General features: G+C 37.5%; 1 protein-coding gene across 3 annotated transcripts in view; it reads left to right on the top strand.

The window, feature by feature from the left end:
- Positions 1-22,749, top strand: part of LOC121872595 (protein fem-1 homolog B-like) — a 39,058-nt gene that overhangs the window by 1,723 nt on the left and 14,586 nt on the right. Inside the window, exons 1-5 of one of the 3 annotated variants that reach the window (XM_042375445.1) lie at positions 5,210-5,351; positions 5,714-5,826; positions 10,280-10,864; positions 17,962-18,113; positions 22,355-22,498. In XM_042375445.1, the coding sequence (XP_042231379.1) occupies positions 5,817-5,826; positions 10,280-10,864; positions 17,962-18,113; positions 22,355-22,498 (891 nt within the window). In that variant the 5' untranslated portion in view covers positions 5,210-5,351; positions 5,714-5,816. Of the gene's footprint in view, positions 1-5,179; positions 5,352-5,713; positions 5,827-10,279; positions 10,865-17,961; positions 18,114-22,354; positions 22,499-22,749 lie in introns of those variants that run through there. The other 2 variants (XM_042375444.1, XM_042375446.1) reach the window with 2 other exon arrangements.

Raw genomic sequence — 22,749 nt, 5'->3', positions numbered from 1 at the left:
AATTCACTGGAGTCGGTGCAGCGAAGAATGGCGAAAATGATTCCGGGACTTAGAAACCTTCCCTATCAAGATAGGTAAAAGAAACTAAACTTGCATTCCCTAGAGAGACGAAGAGTGCAGAGAGATGTGATAGAAGTATTTAAGTGGGTGAAAGGAATCAACAAAGGTTGATATAGATAAAGTTCTTATAATAAACAAAGGGGACATTACAAAGGTACTCAAACTATCCAACCAGGAGTGAACTCGTAACAATGGTTTTAAGTTAGACAAATTTAGATTTAGGCGCGAAATAGGTAAACACTGGTTTGGAAACAGAGTAGTGGTTGAATGGAACAAGTTACCAAATATCATCATTAACTCGAATACGCTGGATAGCTTCAAACATAGGTTGGATGCTTATATGAGCAATAGGGGTTGGGTGTAAATGGGACTGCCCAGTATGGGCCAATAGGCCCGCTGCAGTTTCCTCCATTCATATGTTAGGTTAGGTTAGACTTGTATACTGATATTTAAGAGTCGTTAGGTTAGGTTATTAATCATTTTGTTTGGCAAAAATTAATTTCTAACACCATATTTAGGATGTTGTTGATATATTGAAGAATTTCTCTTTTATTGAAAAGTTTCCTAACTGGGCACCTTAACCAAGACATATAATCTTAAATATTGCACTGTTTTGTACTTTTTATATTTTCTGTAATAGTTAGGTTGCGTTAAGTTAGATTTTTTTATGTTTGGTTTCTTCAGTTTTTTTGCGTGTTTTTACCCCATAATTTCCCTTTACTTCAAAGCCCTGCACACTGTGTGATGAAAATATATATATATATATTTTTTTTTTAGTAAAATCAAAGGTTAAAAAAGGGGGAATATAAATTTTTGACAAAAACAACACCTGTATAAGTACTGTAGAGGAAAGTATATATTTTTTGTTGCTCCTATCTCCCTATATGCAAATCAATATAGAGTTCTGTGGTTGACCTTTTCCAAACTTTATCATTGTAATTCCTCCAAGCTTATTGATATCCTAAAGGTAAAAAACTAATTTTCTCTGATATAGCTTTTTCCTAAAGTGGCTCATAATAACAGGTGCTATTGTAAATTGTTAGCTTCTCTGGAATGGGTGATTCTAAAGATTTATCTTTTGTATTTACTGGCGTAAAATCACAAGCGCCGTTGTTAACATTCGTCTAGACTGGGAATTTGAGGAAGTAGCTATGAGATACTGCTACATTATATAATTTATCGTTCATAAATGTATCTCCACTTAAAGAATGGGAATTAGTGCATCATACTGTACTGTATTACAACAGTAATATATTTATTATAGATGTTGGCTTAACATTTCATAATATTTACATAACTTTGTTTTATATCTCACCTGGTATACAGTATCATAAGTACAGTACAGTACATACGTGTATAATTTTATTGTTATATTTCACTTATTATATTGATTATTGGCTTATAATCATTGTGTATATCAAGAATTTTCAGTAAAAGTGTGCTTTGTGGCGTTAAATCTAAGCTATTAATATTATTCTGTACAGGTATTGATTTTATTAAACTGTCATAATGATTGCAATATTGTAGCTATCTATTTAAATTTCACAAAAATTACAGTATTGTGCCTGTGTAGAGATGAGAAGATATATTAAATTTGATTCATTTACAGTATGTTATATAAAAAAGAGCATAAACTGCTGGAGCATGGTAACTGGTTAACTAAAATAATACACAGATTCTGGGAACAATGGACCGTTGAGATGCGAATTTGTGAGGTTGGTCTGTAGCAAGTGTCTTTGTGTTTATATCACCCGTTTGTTCAGGTTTATAACACTCGTTTATTCTAATACCTTTATTTATGAATATAATGAAACCTTTTGATGACAAAAAAATTTAATCTCCTAAACATGATTTTTCAATTAGATATTCAGTTTACAAAATCATTTGGAGAAAACATCTGCTCTGAAGCAGACAAGGAAGTGGCAAATTTAAAAACCCACTGAATTAAGTTTGATGTTAACAGGAACAGACCAATGTTTGGCAATATTCAGTGGTTTATTTCTGATAAAATGAAGCATAGTTTAGTGGTGGTCTCATTTCCCATTTGTTGTGTGAGCAATCCAAAGGCCTAACAATAAAAATGTAGGTTAAAGTTACATCCTGTGCTGTTGAACCACAAAGGGTGACTGGCGTGGTCACTCACATAACTTATGAGGCAGTCTACATGGGTGCCAGATCACGCTGATATTGCCAAATGTGTGTCTTGCGTATCTAGCATTCATATGCAAACATAAAACTGTTTTATTGTAATTTTTTAATTCATATGCAAATTAGTGTATGAAAACCCTAAAGCGATAATTTAGATCATATCCAAATTTGCATATGAAAACCCCAAGAGTGCTAATATATGTGGTTGGAAAAATTAAGTGTGTAGCTGTTGATTGATTGTTGCATGGCCATGCAGGTGCACAGCTTACAGGGAATATTGATTATGACCCACCACACTCCTGTGTCTTAGGACAAACCATGATCTAATATCAATCATATTGAGTGATGGTTGTCAAGGGAATAAAGACTTCAGATTACCATTAGTTTCCAAGGTCTAGGGGTTTACTGGGAAAACCCCCAAAATTGTACAGTATATGCAGAGTTACTGGTTACTCCTCATTGGATCTTTTATGAAATTAGTTTTCAAGATCAAGCCCTCATTTTGAGAGGAATTCAAAATGTTAAATGGGAAGTGGTTGATATTGTTGCCAAATATTTTTAATATAATACACTACTTATCTAAAACTTATCATACCTGGAGTTATATTGTGCAGTTCATACAAGAACAGGTATGGAGCCAACTATGAGGCCAGGTGGGATAATGTTCTGTTGTTTCATCGTATATCACATCTGGGACCATGAAACTTAAATAAGTGGGCCCGAGACAATGGACTAATTACGACCTGCTCCTTAATTTTAAGTGAATGGCGTGCTTAAACAGCTCTCTCGTAACATCATGTGCACCTTCTTCCAGAGCTGATTATTGATAAGTAAGTTAATTATTTCCCATGTATAAAAAAATCACCTGTGAAGGCCTGCTTGCTATGAGAGCAAATCCAGGCTGGCCTAGTGAACCGAAGTGTTTATATTCCCCAGTGAAGTGAATGTATCAGTGGAAGAATTAAGGCCATGGTGAACCAACCCAAAGTAGTGAATGTGGGGTCCCCAGGTTGACAAACTTGCTCCTTACAATGTTAACTGATATTTGAGTAGGTTTCATTTAGACAGTGGTGTGTTGTGGTAAAGGAAACACAAGGTCAGAGAGACTTAATAAAGTTGTCTCTGGCCTTGTGTTACCACCTAACTGTTACTTATATTGTGGTGTAATTGTGAGTGAATGACTCATATGTCCATGCAAATTGTAAATCAGTGTGGAACCTTACCCCAAGTAAAATGTTAGTGCAACTGTATGCCCATATCTGAACCCTATCTTAACAATTATTGATTAGTTATGGCAAAGTACTGCATAACCAGTAACTTAGATACCGGGTAGATGTTGGAATTTAATGGAAATCATTAATCCATTAGTGGTCGTGTTATGGATTGTTAAATATCAACCCCTGGTCGGCTAAATGTGAGTAATTTTTGTTTCGGGGAAGTTGCAGTTTGGTGTATAAAACCTGAGGATAACATTCATTTTGGCTGTACTGTACTCACTATTTTGAAGCTCCTGCACTGAGACGTTGATGCTGGAGGCTTGGCTTGCATGGTCTTGTGACTGCAGCGTAATATACTGTACTGTGATGCCACATTGAGTCGTGTTTTCTACCCATGGAATTATATCTTTGATATTCCCCTCACTCAATTTGATTACCTTTATTACTTGTAGTTGTTTAATTCATTCATAACAGTGATGGGTGTATCAGTCACAAGTTTATTGCTTTACATTAACATTGTTTACATTATGAACTGGCAACGACGAATCTCAATCCATCTTACTACAGTACTCATACACAATACCGAGTTCTACACAAAAAAGAGGCCTCACACCCACGCTGTGTTTTGAGAGGTTGCCGTGTGCCATATTTGACCTACATTAACCCTCCCAAGCCATTTCAGGTGCCGCCGTAAGTTTTTTTTTTTTTTTTCTTCTTTCTGAGAATAGTCCACCCAAGCACAGATCATCGACCCACAACGGGGCCTAGGGAAGCGAAAAAAGAAGAGAAAGTCACTTAGGTACATCGATGTACGTATTTGACCACAAACTGGTTAAATCATCATTTATCAAGTACCGGGTATACAGTCAACCCTCGCTTTACGCGGTCCCACATTACGCGTTTCCACGTTTACACGGTACCCTGCCGAAACCGGAATGCTCACATTCCGCGGTGCGTGTACCCCTTTACGCGGAGAGCAGCTGGCGAGCCGCGCCATTTTTGGATCCAAACCTCCCGCCATCTCTCCCGCCATCCGCCATGTTGTGTAAGCGGCGCAAGCAGGGTGCGCACAAGGTCGCCCAGTCATCAAAACATTACCGAGTTCTTCACCCGCCACCCACCACAGCCAGCCCAAGTCAGTGATAGTGATAATGATAGTGAGGATATGGACTTTGAGGGGTTTGACAAAGAGGCCCTGCAAGCCTCTGTGGTGGATAGTGATACAATTGATACAAGTGATACAGGTGAGGGCCAATAATCTGCCCTCTGCCTCGGAACCAACCCCCCATCCCCGTGTGCCCAGCCATCTTTTCTACTAATGTAAGTGTTAAAAAACCTAATATTATTGATATTTCTCTTAATTATTGATTGTGTGTGCATACCATCATAAAATTAAGAAGTTATTTTTACTACAATGTAGGTATTGTGTCTGAAAAAGTGGAGTTTGGGGGTCGGCCCGGTCTCTATTTCAATTAATCCCATATGTTATGTTGTTCACTTTACGCGGGCCGCCGTGGGTTGAATTAACCGCGTAAAGTGAGTGTTCACTGTACTGTATACAACACATTCAGTGCCAGAAAGTAACATAAAACTCTATGGTAGTAATACACCATATAATCTCCCTAGTGAAATTTTCAGTGTTAAGGTACCTGAGAAACTGGACGGGAAATCTCATGTTTATTTTTTTTTCCCTGCAACAGGAAGTTTGAATTAATATGAAAATCAATGTAATTAAATAAACTTTCCTTTGACAGGTTGTAGAAGAGGATGGCCAGAAATGCACTCCACTCATCATAGCTGCACGCAATGGTCATGAAAAGGCTGTCCGTACACTAATAAAGTTTAAACCAGATTTGGAACAAGAGGGAACAGTAAAGTTTGATGGATATGTCATTGAAGGTGCAAGTCCTTTGTGGTGTGCAGCTGGTAAGTACTCCAGCATGCTAGAATCATAATGATAAGGTATGTGCTTATGATAGTATTGTGCAGGTATAAATATTTGAGAATACATAAAAGTGAATGCTAGATATCAATCTGAGAAAATGTGTATTTTGAATCTTCTGTATGAATTACTGTACTGTACTGTACTGTATATGATTCTACCCATGGTTCCCTTGTGAATGTTTCATAAACAGTCATCATCATCACTGTTTTCTAGTCATTTTTCACACTTGTGTGGGTTAGCTACACATTATTATCTTATAGCATGGTGTCCTGGTTGCCATCAAGCAAATTTTAATCAAGTTTTACGGTTGGATGCCCTTTCTATCGCCAACCCACTTTTACAGAGTGGGAACTGGGCATTGAAGGACTTCCAAGCATCCACTTAGCTGGCAAGGCAGGGTCACAACTCCCTGAGGTAGTCAAAGATTACCCGCCTACCTTAACAACATGCTGTATGGTAAAATTTAAATGTACTTTTTATGCCCTCACCACATATGGCAGGAGGCATTATTTGCTTGCCTTATCTTTCGTACCTGTGATTATCTGCCCATCTGTCCACCTAGTTAAAGATTTTCAGCTACCTTGAGTCGTATGTTTTACAAGTGCAGAAAATGGCCATAAAACGGTGATGATGAGCAAGGTTTGATGAATCAGTTTTGTTTTTCATAATTGTTACTGTAGAAGGACATCTAACTTTATGACTGACTTAAAGTACCCTGTAGAGTAAAATATTTATACTTGTCACTTATCAACACAGTATACTTTTTCTAGTGTCCAACATGAATAGAAGTGAGGCATTTAGTTGTGTCAAAATCCCTGATTTCTTTTGTTGCACAGAATATTAGTTGAATATAAAACAAAATTTTGCGAAGTACAATAATAGTAAATTTTTGCTTCTCTAGTTGTATAATAGTCTATTTACAGGGAGTGCTTGTTATTCGTATGGGTTCTGTTCCTAGAAGTCCATACGTTTATCAATTATATGAATCATGCCTCAATTTTTCTCATAAATCAATTTGATAAGCGGGGGTTAGGTTCCAATCCGGTCAAGTTGGGTAATATTTGTTGGTTCATCTGAAATGAATGCATAAAAACATGTAGAGTACTAATCATTTACAGAACTACAGTACTGCAATAAATAAATAACATTCCAGTATTAAATATACACTGTACATTAGTAAATAAAAGTTTTTGGTACGTTCAGTACAGTATACAATTACTGTACAGTACTCAATATCCACAGCTTGAGTATGAACACTCACAGTTAAACATTGCACTGATTAAGCAACCCATGGTGCATGGTCACATGCAGAGTGGAGCAGCGTCTCCTAACAAACCACCACCCAGCACTACACTGCCACTCAAATAAAACACCTTGAGTGTGAACAACTGCAGCAGGAAGCAGTTGTTCAGACTTGGGGAGAGTTATAATTTGTTAGCATTATTAAATGATGGAATTAGTGTTAAAGTGAGAAAATGTGGTGTCTTAAGAACTGTTCACATTATTCTATTCCTCACTGGTTGGCACCTATGGTACTGTAGTATGTCCTCTTCACCTTTAGTGTAAGAACATTAAATATATCTCTCATGTTTTATTTCTTAGAGAACCATTGAATATTTTGATTTTATGAATGAATATCAGAGACAGTAGATCAGCTGATGAAAATGTCGTCTGCACCACTTTCCGTACTTTTCATTCTGGAACACAGGGTGAAATGTTTAGATAACCCGGGTATGCTGAAGTGTTGGTATGCCTGCTCTGCTTACCAGATATTTCTTTATGATAGAAATATGAGTTGTCTCATGAAGCGATTCATTTGTATGTACAGTATTCGAATAATATAGAGTTTTGAGAACATTTCGCTAACATGCTAGGCACCTTGTTCACGACATTGTTGTTAACACAGTTGCCAAACATGTTTTCTGATGATTCAATGTTACCCTTTTTCTTTGCCAGTTTCACTGATCTTTATATTTGTATATCATCTTTAAATGTTGGAATTTTCCTCAGTATTTGTAATATGTAGTTACAGTAAGTTTTCATTTTTATGCTGATTTAAACTTGTTGTTCTGTAATTATGTAACCAATCTATTAAAATACATAGTATACATGTACATGACTCGCTTTAAGTCACTTAAAGTCATGCTTGTTCTGCTATACAGGGAATAGATATATGTCATTGTCTTCATTTTATTGTACTCTGTTACATTTACACACATTCGCTCATACAGAATTTGCAAAAAAATGAAAATAATAATTATCATAAGGTCGAAAACATAAAGGGAATACAGTAAACAGTTCTTACCTGGTCCACCTGTTAGCTGACAAGAGCAGAGTGGGGAGGGAGGAGCAATATCACAACAGTACAGGGTAATGAACAGTCCATACAGTATTCAATAACACGCCAAAGTCACAACAATAACAGCGATGCACAGCAATAGGAACGATGCACAGCGATCGATAATATACAGGGTAAACACTAGTGTAATATCGGCCTGGGTTCATAGGTGGAGTGTCGGTAGCATACCCTTACAATACGTGATTTCTTTATAATAAGCCTAGATATGTACCCCCTCTGGTTACAAAAAAAAAAATCCTGTTATTTGCTGCAAAAGCTACATAATGATTTTTTAAATCATTTCTAAAATTCAGGTTGGCTGATTCATAGGTAGTATCTTATATAGCGTCTCCCTTTCCAAGTGGTTTAGGTCGGGCTTGAAAATTCAACATTGTCACAATCTCTGAGTGGGCCGGGAGATATGCAGTATCACAATGCATTTATTTTACGCCACTTAATTTTGTTATTTCCACCTTGCTGTAATATTAAACTCGTGATTACAGTAAACCCTCGATAACTCGGCACATATGGGGCTCTGGCCTTGCCGAGTTATCTCAAAGTCTGACTTATCGAGGCACTTCCCCTCTCCTACAAAAATACAACAATATAAAATTATCGACCCGTATATGTGTACATGTACTGTAATTACTAAGTGTAAAAAAAGTAACACTTACCAGCACTGCAGGCGGAGAATAAAGCATCATAGTAAGAAACACAGATGTATGGTAGGTGACACAGAGACATGGTAGGTGACACAGAGACATGGTAGGTGACACGGAGGCATGGTAGCTGATGCAGGTGGCCAGATATGCCGAGATTTTCCCAGATAATTTTACATATCTCGGCATTTCCCGAGTTATACTAATACATACCGAGACCATATCCATGCCGAGTTATGTAAAACTTTGAGTTATCGAGGATTTACTGTACAGTATATAATACTGGATTGGTCGGTGAATCGGAAAATGGAATTCAATCTTTTTTTTATTTAGTTACATGTGGCAATTCTAAATGGAATGCAATTAGCTAAGGCCTCACACGGCAAACATGCCACGGTGAGTTTCAGACATCACTTATACAGTATAAAATAACTTACATTTACACAATTCTACACTTATTTTACTATTTATTGCACACAACGATGTAGATATTATTCACTGATGCAATTTTTAGGCGTCTTCACTTGACATATGCTATCGGGTAAGACAGTTATGGTAGTAGAGGCAGACAGGGCTCCCTCCCTCCCACCCGTGTCTCGCCGCTACGTCGTGAATCCTTCTCTACCATCCCTACCTTTACGCTACCGCTCGTCATGTTCTCATCATGCCCACCCCTGCCCTTATACACCCATAATGCCCTCCCAGTAGAGATGCCCACTTGGAGCACAGAATCCCCATTTTTTTTAACTTCAATCTTGAATTTTCCCAGTAAGTTGAAGATCGCTAAACCGAACAGTTGCAGATTGTTAAATAACCATGGGTGTTGGAAGTTTTAATTGCTAAACTGAATTATCGCTAACTGAACGATCACTAAATGGTGCATCCCTGTACAGTACATGTACTGTAATATCATTTGTTAAGCACACTGTACAGTCGTGAGATGGCTCACAGCAGAAGGGATACTTACCTGAAGTGCTTGCTCCTTTTCTCAGTGTTTGCCTGGTACAGTACAGTACAGTAATTGTGTTAGTGCTGTTGTGTATTTAACTCGTGACCCTTGATTGTAATTTGTGTTTTTCTTCTCTACCATCATGTTTTAAAACCATTCACCAAATGAACGAAAAAGTGCCTGCCACTAAGGAGCAAAGGAAAACAATTATCCTTGGAACTGAACTGAAAGTTTTATGTCTCCTTGATACTGAGGCAAGTGTGGTGAATATTGGCATTGATCTAGGACTGACATCTGCAACATTGCAGATGATTTGTGGGAATGCAGAGAAGATAAAGTGTATAGCTCATAGTGTTACACCATTACATTTTAGTTCTATTATGAAAAATGTTGATCAACTTTTCTTGATTTTCATTGATCTGTGGCAAATTAAGACCATGCTAAGTTTATATGTGGTTCACCACATAAAAATTTTGACAGTTTGAATGCCAAAGAGGGTGAAGGATCACAAGAGAAGATTTTCAATTCCACTAGAGATGTATTTAATTGCTTCAAGAATCACAAAAAAAATTTCATGGGACCTTACCTCCCTAATTTAGTTGCAGTAATTATGATAACAAAAACTATTTACTGAATGTAGATTCACTCTTTGTTGAATTTTTCAATGATGCAACAACATACTCCATTTACTGTACAGTACTTAGTTCTAATCGTATTCACTAAACTTTCCTTGACTGCAGAATTTTTGGTGTCTTCATTTGGATATTCTCCATTATATGCACCTTATTTTACTATTACTCCCCAACAGTTAGATATCTAAGGTCCTTTTCAGTTTTAAAGTGAAGTATTTAGCTACTTAATTCAATTTGTCATTCTATTATAGATAATATTTGTCACAGAATAACATTTAGATAATGATACCTTTTTTTAGTATATATTGTAATTGGTTTTAACCCTTTGCAGGAGCAGGTCACTTGGGAGTAGTGAAAATGCTAGTCCGTGCTGGAGCAAATGTTAATCACCCGACAAAGACTAATTCCACCCCCCTACGAGCAGCATGTTTTGATGGTCGCCTGGATATTGTCAAGTACTTGACTGATCACAGTGCTAATATTCATATAACAAATAAGTACAACAATACTTGCCTTATGATTGCAGCATATAAGGGTCATGTAGATGTTGTACAGTTTCTCTTAGAACTTGGTGCATATCCCGATGAAAAAGCTCACTGCGGAGCAACAGCCCTTCACTTTGCAGCAGAGTGCGGTCATGTTAAGATTGTGCAAGAACTTTTGGCTCACGGAGCAAAAATAACAACAAATGAACATGGAATGACTCCTCTTATAGCTGCAGCAGAAAGAACACGAAGTGATGTAGTAGAATATTTAATATCAAGGCCAGATGTGACAAGAGAAGAAAAAGTTGATGCACTGGAGCTTTTGGGAGCATCCTTTGCTAGTGACAAAGACAATTATAACATTGAACTTGCCTTCAAGTACATGATGAAGGGAATGAAAGAAAGATACAGTGATCCAAATTCCATTGTTTGTAAGTACTGAATTTCTTCAGTCCTTTGTATGTAATGTTATTTTTTAAATCAGATAAGTATTGTAGTGTGAAATGAGGAATTTTCATAACAGTTTAAAAAAATTGTGAAAAAAAAAATATATATATTTAGAGTGTGATATAGAAGTTAGATTATAATTTTTACTTAGAGATGGAGATGAAATACTGGTTCTATTTTCCTGAAGATTTGCAGATGATAAATTACGTGTCAAAATAGGAAGCAGTAAAGCATGCAACAGAATAGTTTGCTGGTTCTCTACACTTGTGCTCTCAAAACATACGGTACCACTGATTACTAGAAAGGGTAGAGAAAGGAGTGTACTCTGTAATAACACTCTATTACTGTATCTTGCTGGTTATGGGAGGCAAAATGGGAAGTTATTAAAATAATGAAAAGGTGAGAGATAAATAATTCCAAGAAATATGTAACTGGGGATTACATCTTCACACAGTAGATAAAATAAGAATCAAGTTACAGCAAAACTCCCTCTAATCCATACTAATTGGGGTTGGGCTGGAATCTGTAGTGTACGTATATATTGCAAGGTGGAAAATTCAAGTGGGTAGGGGATTTCCATCTAGTAACCTCAGAAAACTAAACCTACTGTAATTTTTAGTCTAAATATAGTCATGTGGCATCTTATGTGCATTTAACTTAGGTGCACTTGGCTTAGGAAAATAAAGATGCAATGAATGTAGGAGCGTATGGCTGGGGGAGTTACTTCCACCCGCGCCCCTCTTAGCCTCAGTTGCCACGTGTACTGAGCAGGGGAGGGGGGGGGTTGTGTTGTGTGCTTCTGCCGACTAACCCTTACTGGTGCTAAGGGTTGGTCGGCAGAGGTAGCACATCCCAGCTGAGCTGTGATGCAGTGTGTAGGAGAGGAGAGGATAGGAAAGTGTGGGGAGGGGAGGGAGAGCAGTGGAGTTTATAAGAGGGAGGACAAGAGTGTGTAGGATAGAGTGAGAGTGGGAGAGGGTGAAAAAGTGGAAAAGAGCATGAAAAAACAAGAGAGGGGATGGGAAAGTATGGGCGAGGAAGAGAGAGTGGGAAAGCATAGGAGAAAGTGAGAGGGCGTGGGAGAGGGAGCCCCGAGGGAGAAACGTCAAACACCACACACACACACACACAACCCTGTGTTTGAACACCTGAGCCAGGCAATTTCTGCTTGCTTGTAGTCACACTATTAGTACTTTCTGAGCGACTGTGTATCTGTGTATGTGGGGAGGCGTATTTGTGTGTAGGTGCATGTGTGTTTGAGAGAGAATGCTCATGTATGTATGTGTGTGTGTGCACTCTTGTATAATTTTTTTTATTTATTTTTTTGTGCTTTCATTAGTTTTTCTAAGTGTTCTCTGCTGAAATCAACTTGACAGTCAGTGGCAAGGAGGATAAATGAAGCTTACAGCAGAGGTGGTTGTGTGGTGCGCATTTAAACTGTAATAGGCCTAACCAGCTGAGTCACCAGATGTACTCTTAACAAACTGCCCACTGCTTCCACACTTATGATCACTTTCCGCACAAAATACATACCCATGCTCTTGCTCTACTTATTTTATAGTTTCATATTATATTTTCTTATTTCTAAGTCACCTGAGAGTATTGAAATGATTTTTCCACAACTTTAAGCTTCATCATATGTAACAATGGCAATCTGCATTACACTCGCCCTCCCTCACTCCATAAGGCGGGTCGGGGAGCAGTAAAGACATTTAAATTGCCGCTGTATGGGTACCTCTCACTCTCTTCCCCATTCCCCTCTATCTACTCATCTTCCCCTTCCCCCTCCTCGTCCCCCTACCCTTTCACCTACTCTTCCCATTTCCTCCTCATCCCTCTCCACTCCCTTGACCTCCCTTCTTCCTCCTCCTCCACCTTTTGTCCCTTCTCTCTACCTCTCTCTTATTCCCATATATCTCCCCCCACTTCTCCATCTCCCCCATTCCCCTCTACCCTTCTCCTCACCCTCCCCCTCTCTCCTCTATTTCCCCTCTTTTCTCCCCATCTCCTTCCCAACTCCTTCTTCCCCTGATTTCTTCCCATTTTTCTTTCATCTCCTCTCCCCCTCACCTCCCTACCTGGTTCTCTCCTTCCACTCTCATCTCCCCACCTGGTCCTCTCCTTCCCCCCGTCACCTCCCCACTAGATCCTCTTCTCTCCCCCAACACACACACACACACACCCATACACCCATGCTCTTAATTTTTCTTATTTTATAGTACAGTAATATCTCCGTTAGCTGGAATCCCTCAAACCCGGAACTCTCCGATTCCCGGAATTGAAATTTTCTTGGAAATCGTACCCAAAGGCAGAATTTTCCGGAAAATTCCGGCTTTGGGAACGATTTTCCGAGGGGCACAATTTCTGGAGATTCAGAGAAAAATTTTCCATTACCTGGAATAATTCCGGGGATGGGGTGATCTTTTTCCGGCTTCGAGAGAGTCGTCTCGTTACCTGGAAATCTGTCATTCCCAGAAGTGCTCGGCATCAATTGCTCCAGCTAACGGGGATATCACTGTATTATATTATATTTTCTTTATTTCTAAGCCACATTACACAACAGGTATATATATATAACCTTGTACTTTATTTGTGATTTAAGGGATTTTCAAGGGTAATGTTGACAAAAGTACACACTTTTTTGCCTTTACGCTCCCTCTTCGGAACGTAACACTCCCTACCCCTCGCATAAGTTGCGACACAACTGTACCCTCAGGGTTTATATACGCCACATGAAGGTGTTATATTTTAGCTGCTTGGGATTTTAACATCTGTAAAAAAAAATCCTAATAACACGACATCTTTTTGTTCAATAATTAGCAGACCAAGTCAGAAAAATCTGTTAATGGGAGCGAGTTTCCACCATTGACCTACCTACAATGAATACCCCAAAGGTATGAGGGGTCTCTGTGCCAAATAAAATTGTCTGGCGTTAGTCAAATAATATATTAAAAGTGGCGTCCAGTAGTAAAGGGGTTAGTACCTTACCGTATATCTGAACACTTTAAAACTTTTTCAATAAAAAAGACATCAGATATTAAGATACAGTACTTAAATATAAATCTATATTATACTGTACACATCTTATTTGTAGCTTAATAATAATAATAATACTTGTACTGTATAGTGAATCCAGAACATGTACTGTAGTTCTTCAGTAAATAGTAAGACTTACTCACGTCTGTCTGGGTCACATGGTCTCGTGAGTAAGACGAACATATCGCTCCAATTACCAATAGTGTATTGATTTATATTTAATTTTATTACTGTATCCGGTGGTTTTGTATTGAAAATAGTTATTTACAAACTACGTATATTGAAAAATATTTTAATGGGATGTACCGGTACTGGAGGGAATAGTAATGCGATTACCTTATGTAAGTTCCGGTGTGCTTTTTCTTTTGTGGTGTATAGTACTGTACATGTATACTGTATGCAGTACCCTATATATTTTTTTATATTTTAATATAAAGATTATTGTTTTTATTTTATTAGACCAGGTGATAAGAACAAAATAGGAAGTACGGTATAGTGGAGGTGGTGCAGTTCTTTCTAGAGCAACATTATTACAGCATTATTAGTGGTAGTAGCAGTGGCATATATGAAGGGGGGGCCATATGGCCATGGTTCTCCCCCTTTTGCTACTGCCGTCAACTCGTTGAACCCATCACAACCAGTACACGAGGATGTAAGTACTTAAAAATAAATTTTGGACTTTTTTAGGGGGGAAGCCTCCAGCAGAACAGAAATTTCTGACAAAGCAATATTTCTGCACTGTGCAGGTTGCATAATATTAGTGTATTTATTTTTTCCTTCACAAGGCTAGAGGTAATTATACTTAAGCTTCCCCTCACTGGAACCACAGATGCCAATATAGAGAATAGTATGTGTGCTGGTCCTGGATCAGTGTGTGTTTGTGTGTGAGAGAGTGCTGTTCCTGTCAAGGAGTTGCCAAGTGGAATAATACGTCCTGCATATTTTCCTCTTGTTGAATGATGGGAATGATTGTATCTGTGTACCTCGGGATTTTTAAGTCCATAAATATGTAGTACTGTACTGTACTGTACTAATATTGGCCATAAAATACGTCCATTATTTATTGCAGGTGGCCTCAAAAAGTCCCTGAAATTGGTCAAATTTCAAAATGGGCTGCATGGGCTCGCTGCGTTCGCCCTCTGTTTACACCAATGGATAAGTTTCCAGAAACTTAAATATGCCACTGATTAGAAGTATTAGTATTAAGAAGCTACCAATATGTAGTGTACAGGATGTGATTGCTGTATAATGAAAGTAGTAATTTATGAAATAATTTTAGTTTGTGGTGCAGTATTTCCTCTGAAAATATTCACCAACTGCTGTTGTTACATTCATTCAGTGGATTGAAGACAGTGGAAACAATACTGATGATGCTATGACAGGCACACCTAGTCTTCTAAATACTCAGATTTTCCTTATTTATTCTGAAGTTGTACAGTACTGTAAATGGAAAACAAAATGCTATTGTAATATTTCATCATCTTCTCTATTCATATCTGCTAAATAGCATGGGCCGAAGTGTTGAAAAAGTTGGTGTTGGAGTCAGCTGTTGTATCATCTGCTGCTTTGACAACATTAAGATGCACAGTACAGTTTCTCACAAAAACAAATGCTACATTTTTTTTTGTCTACACAATAATTTTAAGCCAATAAAATAAACATGATAAATGAATATATACAGTACAGTTCTGTACAGTACACTAATAATTTTTTACTTAAGAGAAACCAGGCGAGATTGGGAACAAAGTGAACAGTGTGAAAACTGAGGCAATATCTATAATAATTGCACAGCATAGTACTGTACTGTAAAATAATGAAAAAAAAATACAAGCAATCCTAGGAATATACAGTACACTACAAGCAAAATTTTAAATGTAGGCATTCTCTGATTTATGAAAGGGTTCCATTGAGGACCACAGTGGAAATAATTCTTTTGATTTTTTTGGTGTTGTCCTCAATTTTCTATTATATGTACAGTACTGAACTATATGATGAGTGCTTGGATTTGTTTTTCATACCCATAGTGTATATTATAATACAGTACACATGATAAATTCCAAATAAAACCAATCAATCAAGCTTTAATTTTTGCAGATGCAGGGTGTAGACTAGGGCTGCTGAGAGAAATTTAATGTTCCCTTAAGGGTTTTCTGAAAGGTTTTGTCAGGAACATTCTATTTTAATATTTTAAACCTGTAATCCTGCCATGGGGTAAGTCAGATTTGCATGTACTAGTCCCAATCTAGGTGTTATTCTGTGCTCCTTTATGCTTGATCGCAGGGCATATGAAATTCATTTTGGGGGTTCTGACAGTTAATTACCTCTGGTTTAATTGTTAAATGGGGCTAATATGCACATTGCTTGAACTTTGGTCATTCAAGTAAATGCTCTGTCTAAAGGTAGGGTTTTCCACCATTTTTGTTTTTTCCCACCAACAAAGTTGCCTGGGTTCATCTTTGCCATTCAACTTGTAAGAAGTCTCAGAGTAGACATTTCATTAAGTTGGTACAGTTGAAGACACTGGTCTAGTAAAATCTTTATTTATATTAGTTACAGATTCAGATTTACTTGAGTAAGTTTATTTGCTTATAGCATACTTGTAGGTGTCAGTTATATTATGTCATTTCTTTTTAACCATATGTGTTCTGGTATCATGTGGTTACATCCTAACATATTCTTTCAAATTTAAAATTACCTGCACTTTATTTCAATCCAATATGGTAGCCAATCATTTTCATTGAAGCTTGTAAAGCTGTAAAAATAAGGTGTTTGTCATCTGGCCTAGGGGTCAGTGGCTCCAATGTGTTATTGACTCATACATTGTTAATATTCTTCTGTCTATTGATTAGGAAAACAGCCCTGAAAACAAGTTTAATGAAGATGAGTCTAGTGAAATAATGAAGCCTGTGACAAAATAAAATAGGCAAGAGGTTCAAAACATAATGCAGTGTAACAGTCTCACTGCTGACTCGAGCCAGGACAGATGATGCAAGTGATTTCGTATCATGTAACATCAATGCTCAGTGTCATGGTGAATAAAAACACCAGTGCAATTATTTCCCAACTTTGTTGTTCATTTTTTCTGTCTTTATATAAAAAAAAATAACAATAAAGAACAAATGTTTTACTTTGCTGCAAACAGGAGTAATGGAAGTTGAATGGTTGGATTCTTTTTTTTTAGTTCTTCATAGTGAACATTTGGTATTTTTCTTTCTCCATTACTGACATGTTAGTAGTTAGGACAACTCTCTCAAGGGGTATTAGTAGGTTGTCTATTTCCAGTCCTGAAGTTTTTGTAGCACCTCATTCCTTGATTTTTAGATGGCCACCTATTGAAGAGCATTAAGCCAGAAATGGAGGATTAATCTTGAAATTTATTTTTCTGTTGGAGGCTGTAACTAGACAGCTCAGGTAGCCCTCCCATCTTCTCTGTGGTTCATGTTTTGTCCGCTGAAATTATTGTTTCAATGAATGCATTCAGATTCTCAAAGATTATTAGAGGGTGGAACTAGTATCCTAATATGGAAGTCACTGATTGATCAGACACCAGCTCAGAGCAGACATTTAGCCTCCTTCCTCCATTCTGTCTGGAAATGTGAAGGTAACTTTTGCACATGTTCCCTTATTTTAGGCCGGTTGAGAAGAAGAGGGAGGAGGAGTGATCAGTTAGATACTAATTAATAGATTGACCCTGGTAGACACTAGGGAATCAGTCATAGGGCTTGTAGAGCTCCTGTTAAGAGCCATCTGGCTATGGGCTCTGCAAGAAAAAGGGATATCAGGATCAATCCTCTATGTCTGCCAGTTTTATCAATTGAAAACAATATTTGATACATGAATTATTTACAGTATGATAATTCAACATGCTATATATTCCATTGTAAAAATTCAGAGAAAATTGACTTCTTGTCATCTTGCAGTGTTAATCGTCCTCCTTTTATGATGAGCCACAGTTAGAAGATACTGTAGTTCAAAAGCAGTAAAATGATGTTCAGTGTATCATTTTATTTTCTGCATTGACTTACCTGCACTTTTTTTTTCACAGATAAACCCAAAGTAGAGTTTGTGGCTGCCTACGAGAGTCGTATTGAATGTAGAACAGTAAGAGAACTAGAAAGCATTAGACATATTTCTGGAACTCTTCACATGGAAAGTTTAGCCATCAGAGAGCGTATTCTTGGACCCCATAATCCCGAGGTAATTATATGTTCAGAAGTTTTTCTAGATATACAGTATAACCTCAGATATTCGGCATTTAACTATCCAGAACTCTCAAGCAACCAACATATTTTTGGTGGGGGCAATTTCCAATAAGTAATGTTTAATCACATTTAAAAAATCAAGAAAATCGGTTTGAATTTGGCACCACTTTGCCCGTGGTTCCATTTTTAGCCATGAGAGGTGCTGTGTGCGTCCTGCATGTAGGCCAGACACACTGAGCGCCGCTATTACAGTTCCGCTTACATGAATGTTTATGCCGGTGTAACCGCTGTCATTGTCTTATCCATCCAGCATGCCTAAGAGAGGAGCTACAGCTAAGTGCAAACTCATTTTGCTTACTCTAGAGCAGAAGATGGATATATGTAAGTGACTGGAAAAGAGCGACAGTTGTCATGTGTTGATGGAAGAATATATTTACTATGTCCTTTTATTCCTCTTATAATATATTTGCTATGTCCTTATATTCCTTTTATAACAATTTACTGTCCTTTTATGATATTTACTATGGCAATGTTCTTGAGTTTGAAATACATGTTTATGAGATTAACTCTCAAGCATCCGGAAAAAATTATTATCAGGCACTCTTAATTCTCCATGCATTCCGTATATCTGAGGTTTTATTGTAGTACAAGAGCGAGATTGTATTCTACTGTAAGTTATTTAGAATCTAGTGATTTTGCAACCAAACTGAGGCAATTATTTATTCTTAGCTGATGTAGCAGCTAGAGAGAATAAATGTTAGCATATAAAGGGAAGTCCATATTTGCACTTGATTTTGGTCACCCAAGAGAACTGTAGGAAAATGCTTGTAAATACAGTATGTAAAAAAAAATTATGAGGTTGTGATAGCTGTTTTGGTATCACACTACAGTAGAAGTCCAAAAATCCGGACTGCTTGGGGATTGGGTCGGTCCGGATTTTCGGATTTTCTGGATTCTCAGGCAGTACTTTTAAAATTCAAATTTCAGGAGAAATAAAGAAGAGACGAACAGGTACATTTTGATAGTTTATTCATTAGCAAATATAGCATGCTTCATTTATCTAAAAGAGCAGTTTTAAAGATAAAGCTGTGAATTCTAAAATTTTATTCTTTGCCTTTTTTATATCATAAATTGTAGACTTTCCAATGTCGTATGTTTCCATTAGAACAGTATTGCTCACACCACGTTCTAGTTTCTTAATTATTTCAAGTTTGTCACTCAATTTCAACGTGTTCTTTTTTCTCTTCACAAAATGAAGTTTATCTACTTTAGGAGCCATTATTATGGGCTTATACAGTACTCTGTAAGTGGAAAGAGTAGGACTCAAAATTACATATGTTGTCACAGTTTGATTGCTCATTTTAAAGTGGTGACCGCGTGGTCGCTTGTTGTCGCTGTGCAGCTGTGGCGCTCACGCATGCACACATACACACAAAAGCCAGCTAAAAAAAAAATAGAGTTTAAGTTTTGAAAAGTCCGGATTCTCGGGTGGTCCGGATTTCCGGCATCCGGATTTTTGGACTTTTACTGTAATTGTTAAAATGACTTTAAATAACAATGAATAATTTATTTTTATAAAAATTCTACCTTTGGTTTGTTTAATAATTATCCTGACATGATACAGCCAAAAACAGATCCACCAATCACCTTTACATACAGCCTTATTTTACCAAGTATTGCCAGGTAAAATTGCGAGCACGAGACCCAGGGTGGGGTTGGTGCATCTTTGGCTGACTTGACATACTCAACGAAAACAAATACTAGTACTTACTTAAACCGGTGTAATTTCTTTGAAACCATTTATATACATTTGGAATTTGATATATATAAATCTATGCAATATATCACTGTTTGCGAACTACCAAAAGCTAACAATAGCAGAAAACGAAAAACATGCGCTGAATTATATTCATCATTTAACTATACTCTAAATTAACGAATTCATATCTAAGATCATCTCTACCCTTACTACACCTTTGATGAAATCCAGTCCAGAAAAAGATAACTGACAAGAATAAAAGCAGACCGATAAGTTCCTCCACTCTCTCACAAAGTGTTTAGGCGACTGGCGCTGTCGGCCTTCAGTTGTGACGTCATCATCAGATTTGTGAGGGAGATCCAGGCCTTCTCTATCTAGGTGGCCTTGCCCTTCCCCTCTGCCAGCTGCTGCCAGATAAACATTCGTCCTCCACATACAATATACTCCTACACTTATTTGTTCTTATTTTTATCTTTATAGTACTGTACAGTACAGGTACTCTCCGACTTACGACGGGGTTAGGGACCGACATCCAGGTCGTAAGTCGAAATGGTCGTAAGTCGGAAATGCTTAAATAACACATAGAAAATCGAAAATTTGGATCTCGTTTTCTTCTCAGCACCACAAAACACTCACTTTTAAGCTTGCCAGCCATTTTAAAATGAATTACAGATGAAAATTTTGTCCGTGTAATGACTTTGGGACTCAAAAATACATAATTTGACCACATTTTGGTACGACTGAGGCGGTCGTAAGTGCGGGTGGACGTAAGTCGAGTCGGTCGTAAGTCAGGGACTACCTGTACGTATACAGTTTTCTTTTTATTCTTAAGTCAAATTCTGTGGTTACTTGCATATAGCACTTTACAGTAAATAACAATCATCTCGGTGACAACAATTGCTGACAATCAGACTTATATGTCTGATTTTCAACCCAGAGAGTTCTGTTTCATATTTTGTTTTCTTGTTGGTGTAATATTCTTTTACTAACCATGTTATACGCTTAAAAACCTTAGTTGTTGAAGTGCAGTAATAACATAACAACAACTTATTTTCTTTAAACAGTTCAGGTAAGCAGTGTTATCTCTCCACACCCTGCCCTCCCTCATATATTCGCTTTTTTGGGCTGGGGTCTGCCCCCAATTAGTCTAATTTATCGAGATTCTACTGTATTGACAAATCTAATAATTTCTTGGAAAGCTTGTCTGTGGTCAACATGTTATCAACAAACATACTAATGCCCAAGCATTGTAGTAAATAGGAAGTAATGCAAAAGTACCAACTCTCAGGAACTCAAAAGTCCATGGACAATTTCTCTTCAGGGGAGCTAGGTCTTCTATTGGTGATGACATGGAGTGGGGGGGGGTGTCTAGATCCCCCATTTTCCTCAGAAAATTTCAATACTTTTTCTTTAATGCAGTATTATATTCAGGCATCTTGGTTTAGCAAAAAGTAATTACTATTAACCTCAGAATATCTCCTAATATCAAGTGCACATGGCTTCAAAATACCCATGATATTGGATAATGTTAAAAAAAAATTGTAAGGGGGGCTGACTGCACCCCGCCTCATCTGGGTGGGCTCGCTATGCTCGCCATGTTCCCCCACCCACAACTTCTTGGACCCCCCCACCCGCTTTGATATTCCTGGATCCACCCCTGGGAGGATGTTCTCATTTAAGAAAAAATTTAGGCTTTCACATGAGTTGGGGACCAATTAATTCAGAACACATTAATAAGACCCCCTCTGAGTCGAGCTACTGTATATGGGGCTCAAGGCTGTCCAAGTTATTTAGAATTATGAATTCTAACTTATGCATAACCTCCCCCCATAGGTGCTTTTTGAAAGATCATTTTGCCAATAAGTCCCTTCCAAAAAAAAACAAAATTAAAGTTAACAGGATACATTTACACTGCATTTACTTGTAGCAGACAAATCTTGAAGTCAAGGACAATAAGGGGTATTACACTTACAGTACTTATATTCACACTTTTATTTAATTACGCTTTCTATTTAACTACTGTACATTTATTATTAGTATGCACTTAAATCAAGCTGATGTTGCAAAAGGAACTCTGCTTCAACCTAAACTCCTCACAGATAATGTTTATGGAAACCCCAGCATTGATTCTGTCACATTCAGTTTCTCTTCTGAGCACCATACCTTTTCTTCCAGTGGTTCTCAGTGGTGTGTTTTGCCATTACTTACTTTAGAAGCCAAAACAATACACTAGGGAAGCACTGAATATGAACAAAACATAGAGTGGATGGTGGAGCAGTGGTCACAACTAACAACATCCATGAGGGAACTAATGCCTCACCCAACTGCCACCCCACCCGACAACCCTAAGCCAGAGCTTGTCTGACTTATGGGGATTATCCACTTAGAGGGGTCTTACTGCATAAACTGAGAACCAGCATGATATTACTTTTAGATAAATTTTGTATCCGTGATTGTAATTTTTTAATTTATTTCAGGTTCCCCATCCTGTAATATTTAGAGGAGCTGTGTTTGCTGACAATGCCCGTTTTGACAGATGTCTACAGCTGTGGATGCACGCCTTAAGATTAAAACAACTTAATAAAGTGTGTGTCATGAAGGACCTTCTAAGATTTGCTCAGGTAATTATATCAGATACATGATCTTTATGACAAGCAGTGTAGAGGTAACTGCAAATATAGATCAGTGGTATTATTCCATGTAAATGTTCACATGCAAGTGTCTGAGTTGGTAATGTTAAATATGATAGTAAAAAAGAATTAGGTGGTTGTTTATTAATACTGTGCTGGGGAATTTAACCATGAATCTGGGTTATAAAGACGACCGACAAGGCCATGATGGAGTTGTTCATCAAATACAACACCCCCATCCC

This window comes from Homarus americanus, unplaced genomic scaffold, assembly GCF_018991925.1.
Source record: "Homarus americanus isolate GMGI-L3 unplaced genomic scaffold, GMGI_Hamer_2.0 scaffold39155, whole genome shotgun sequence".
Taxonomy (NCBI): domain Eukaryota; kingdom Metazoa; phylum Arthropoda; class Malacostraca; order Decapoda; family Nephropidae; genus Homarus; species Homarus americanus.
The sequence above is the reverse complement of the archived record's forward strand: the minus strand, read 5'-3'. Positions and strand labels throughout refer to the sequence as shown.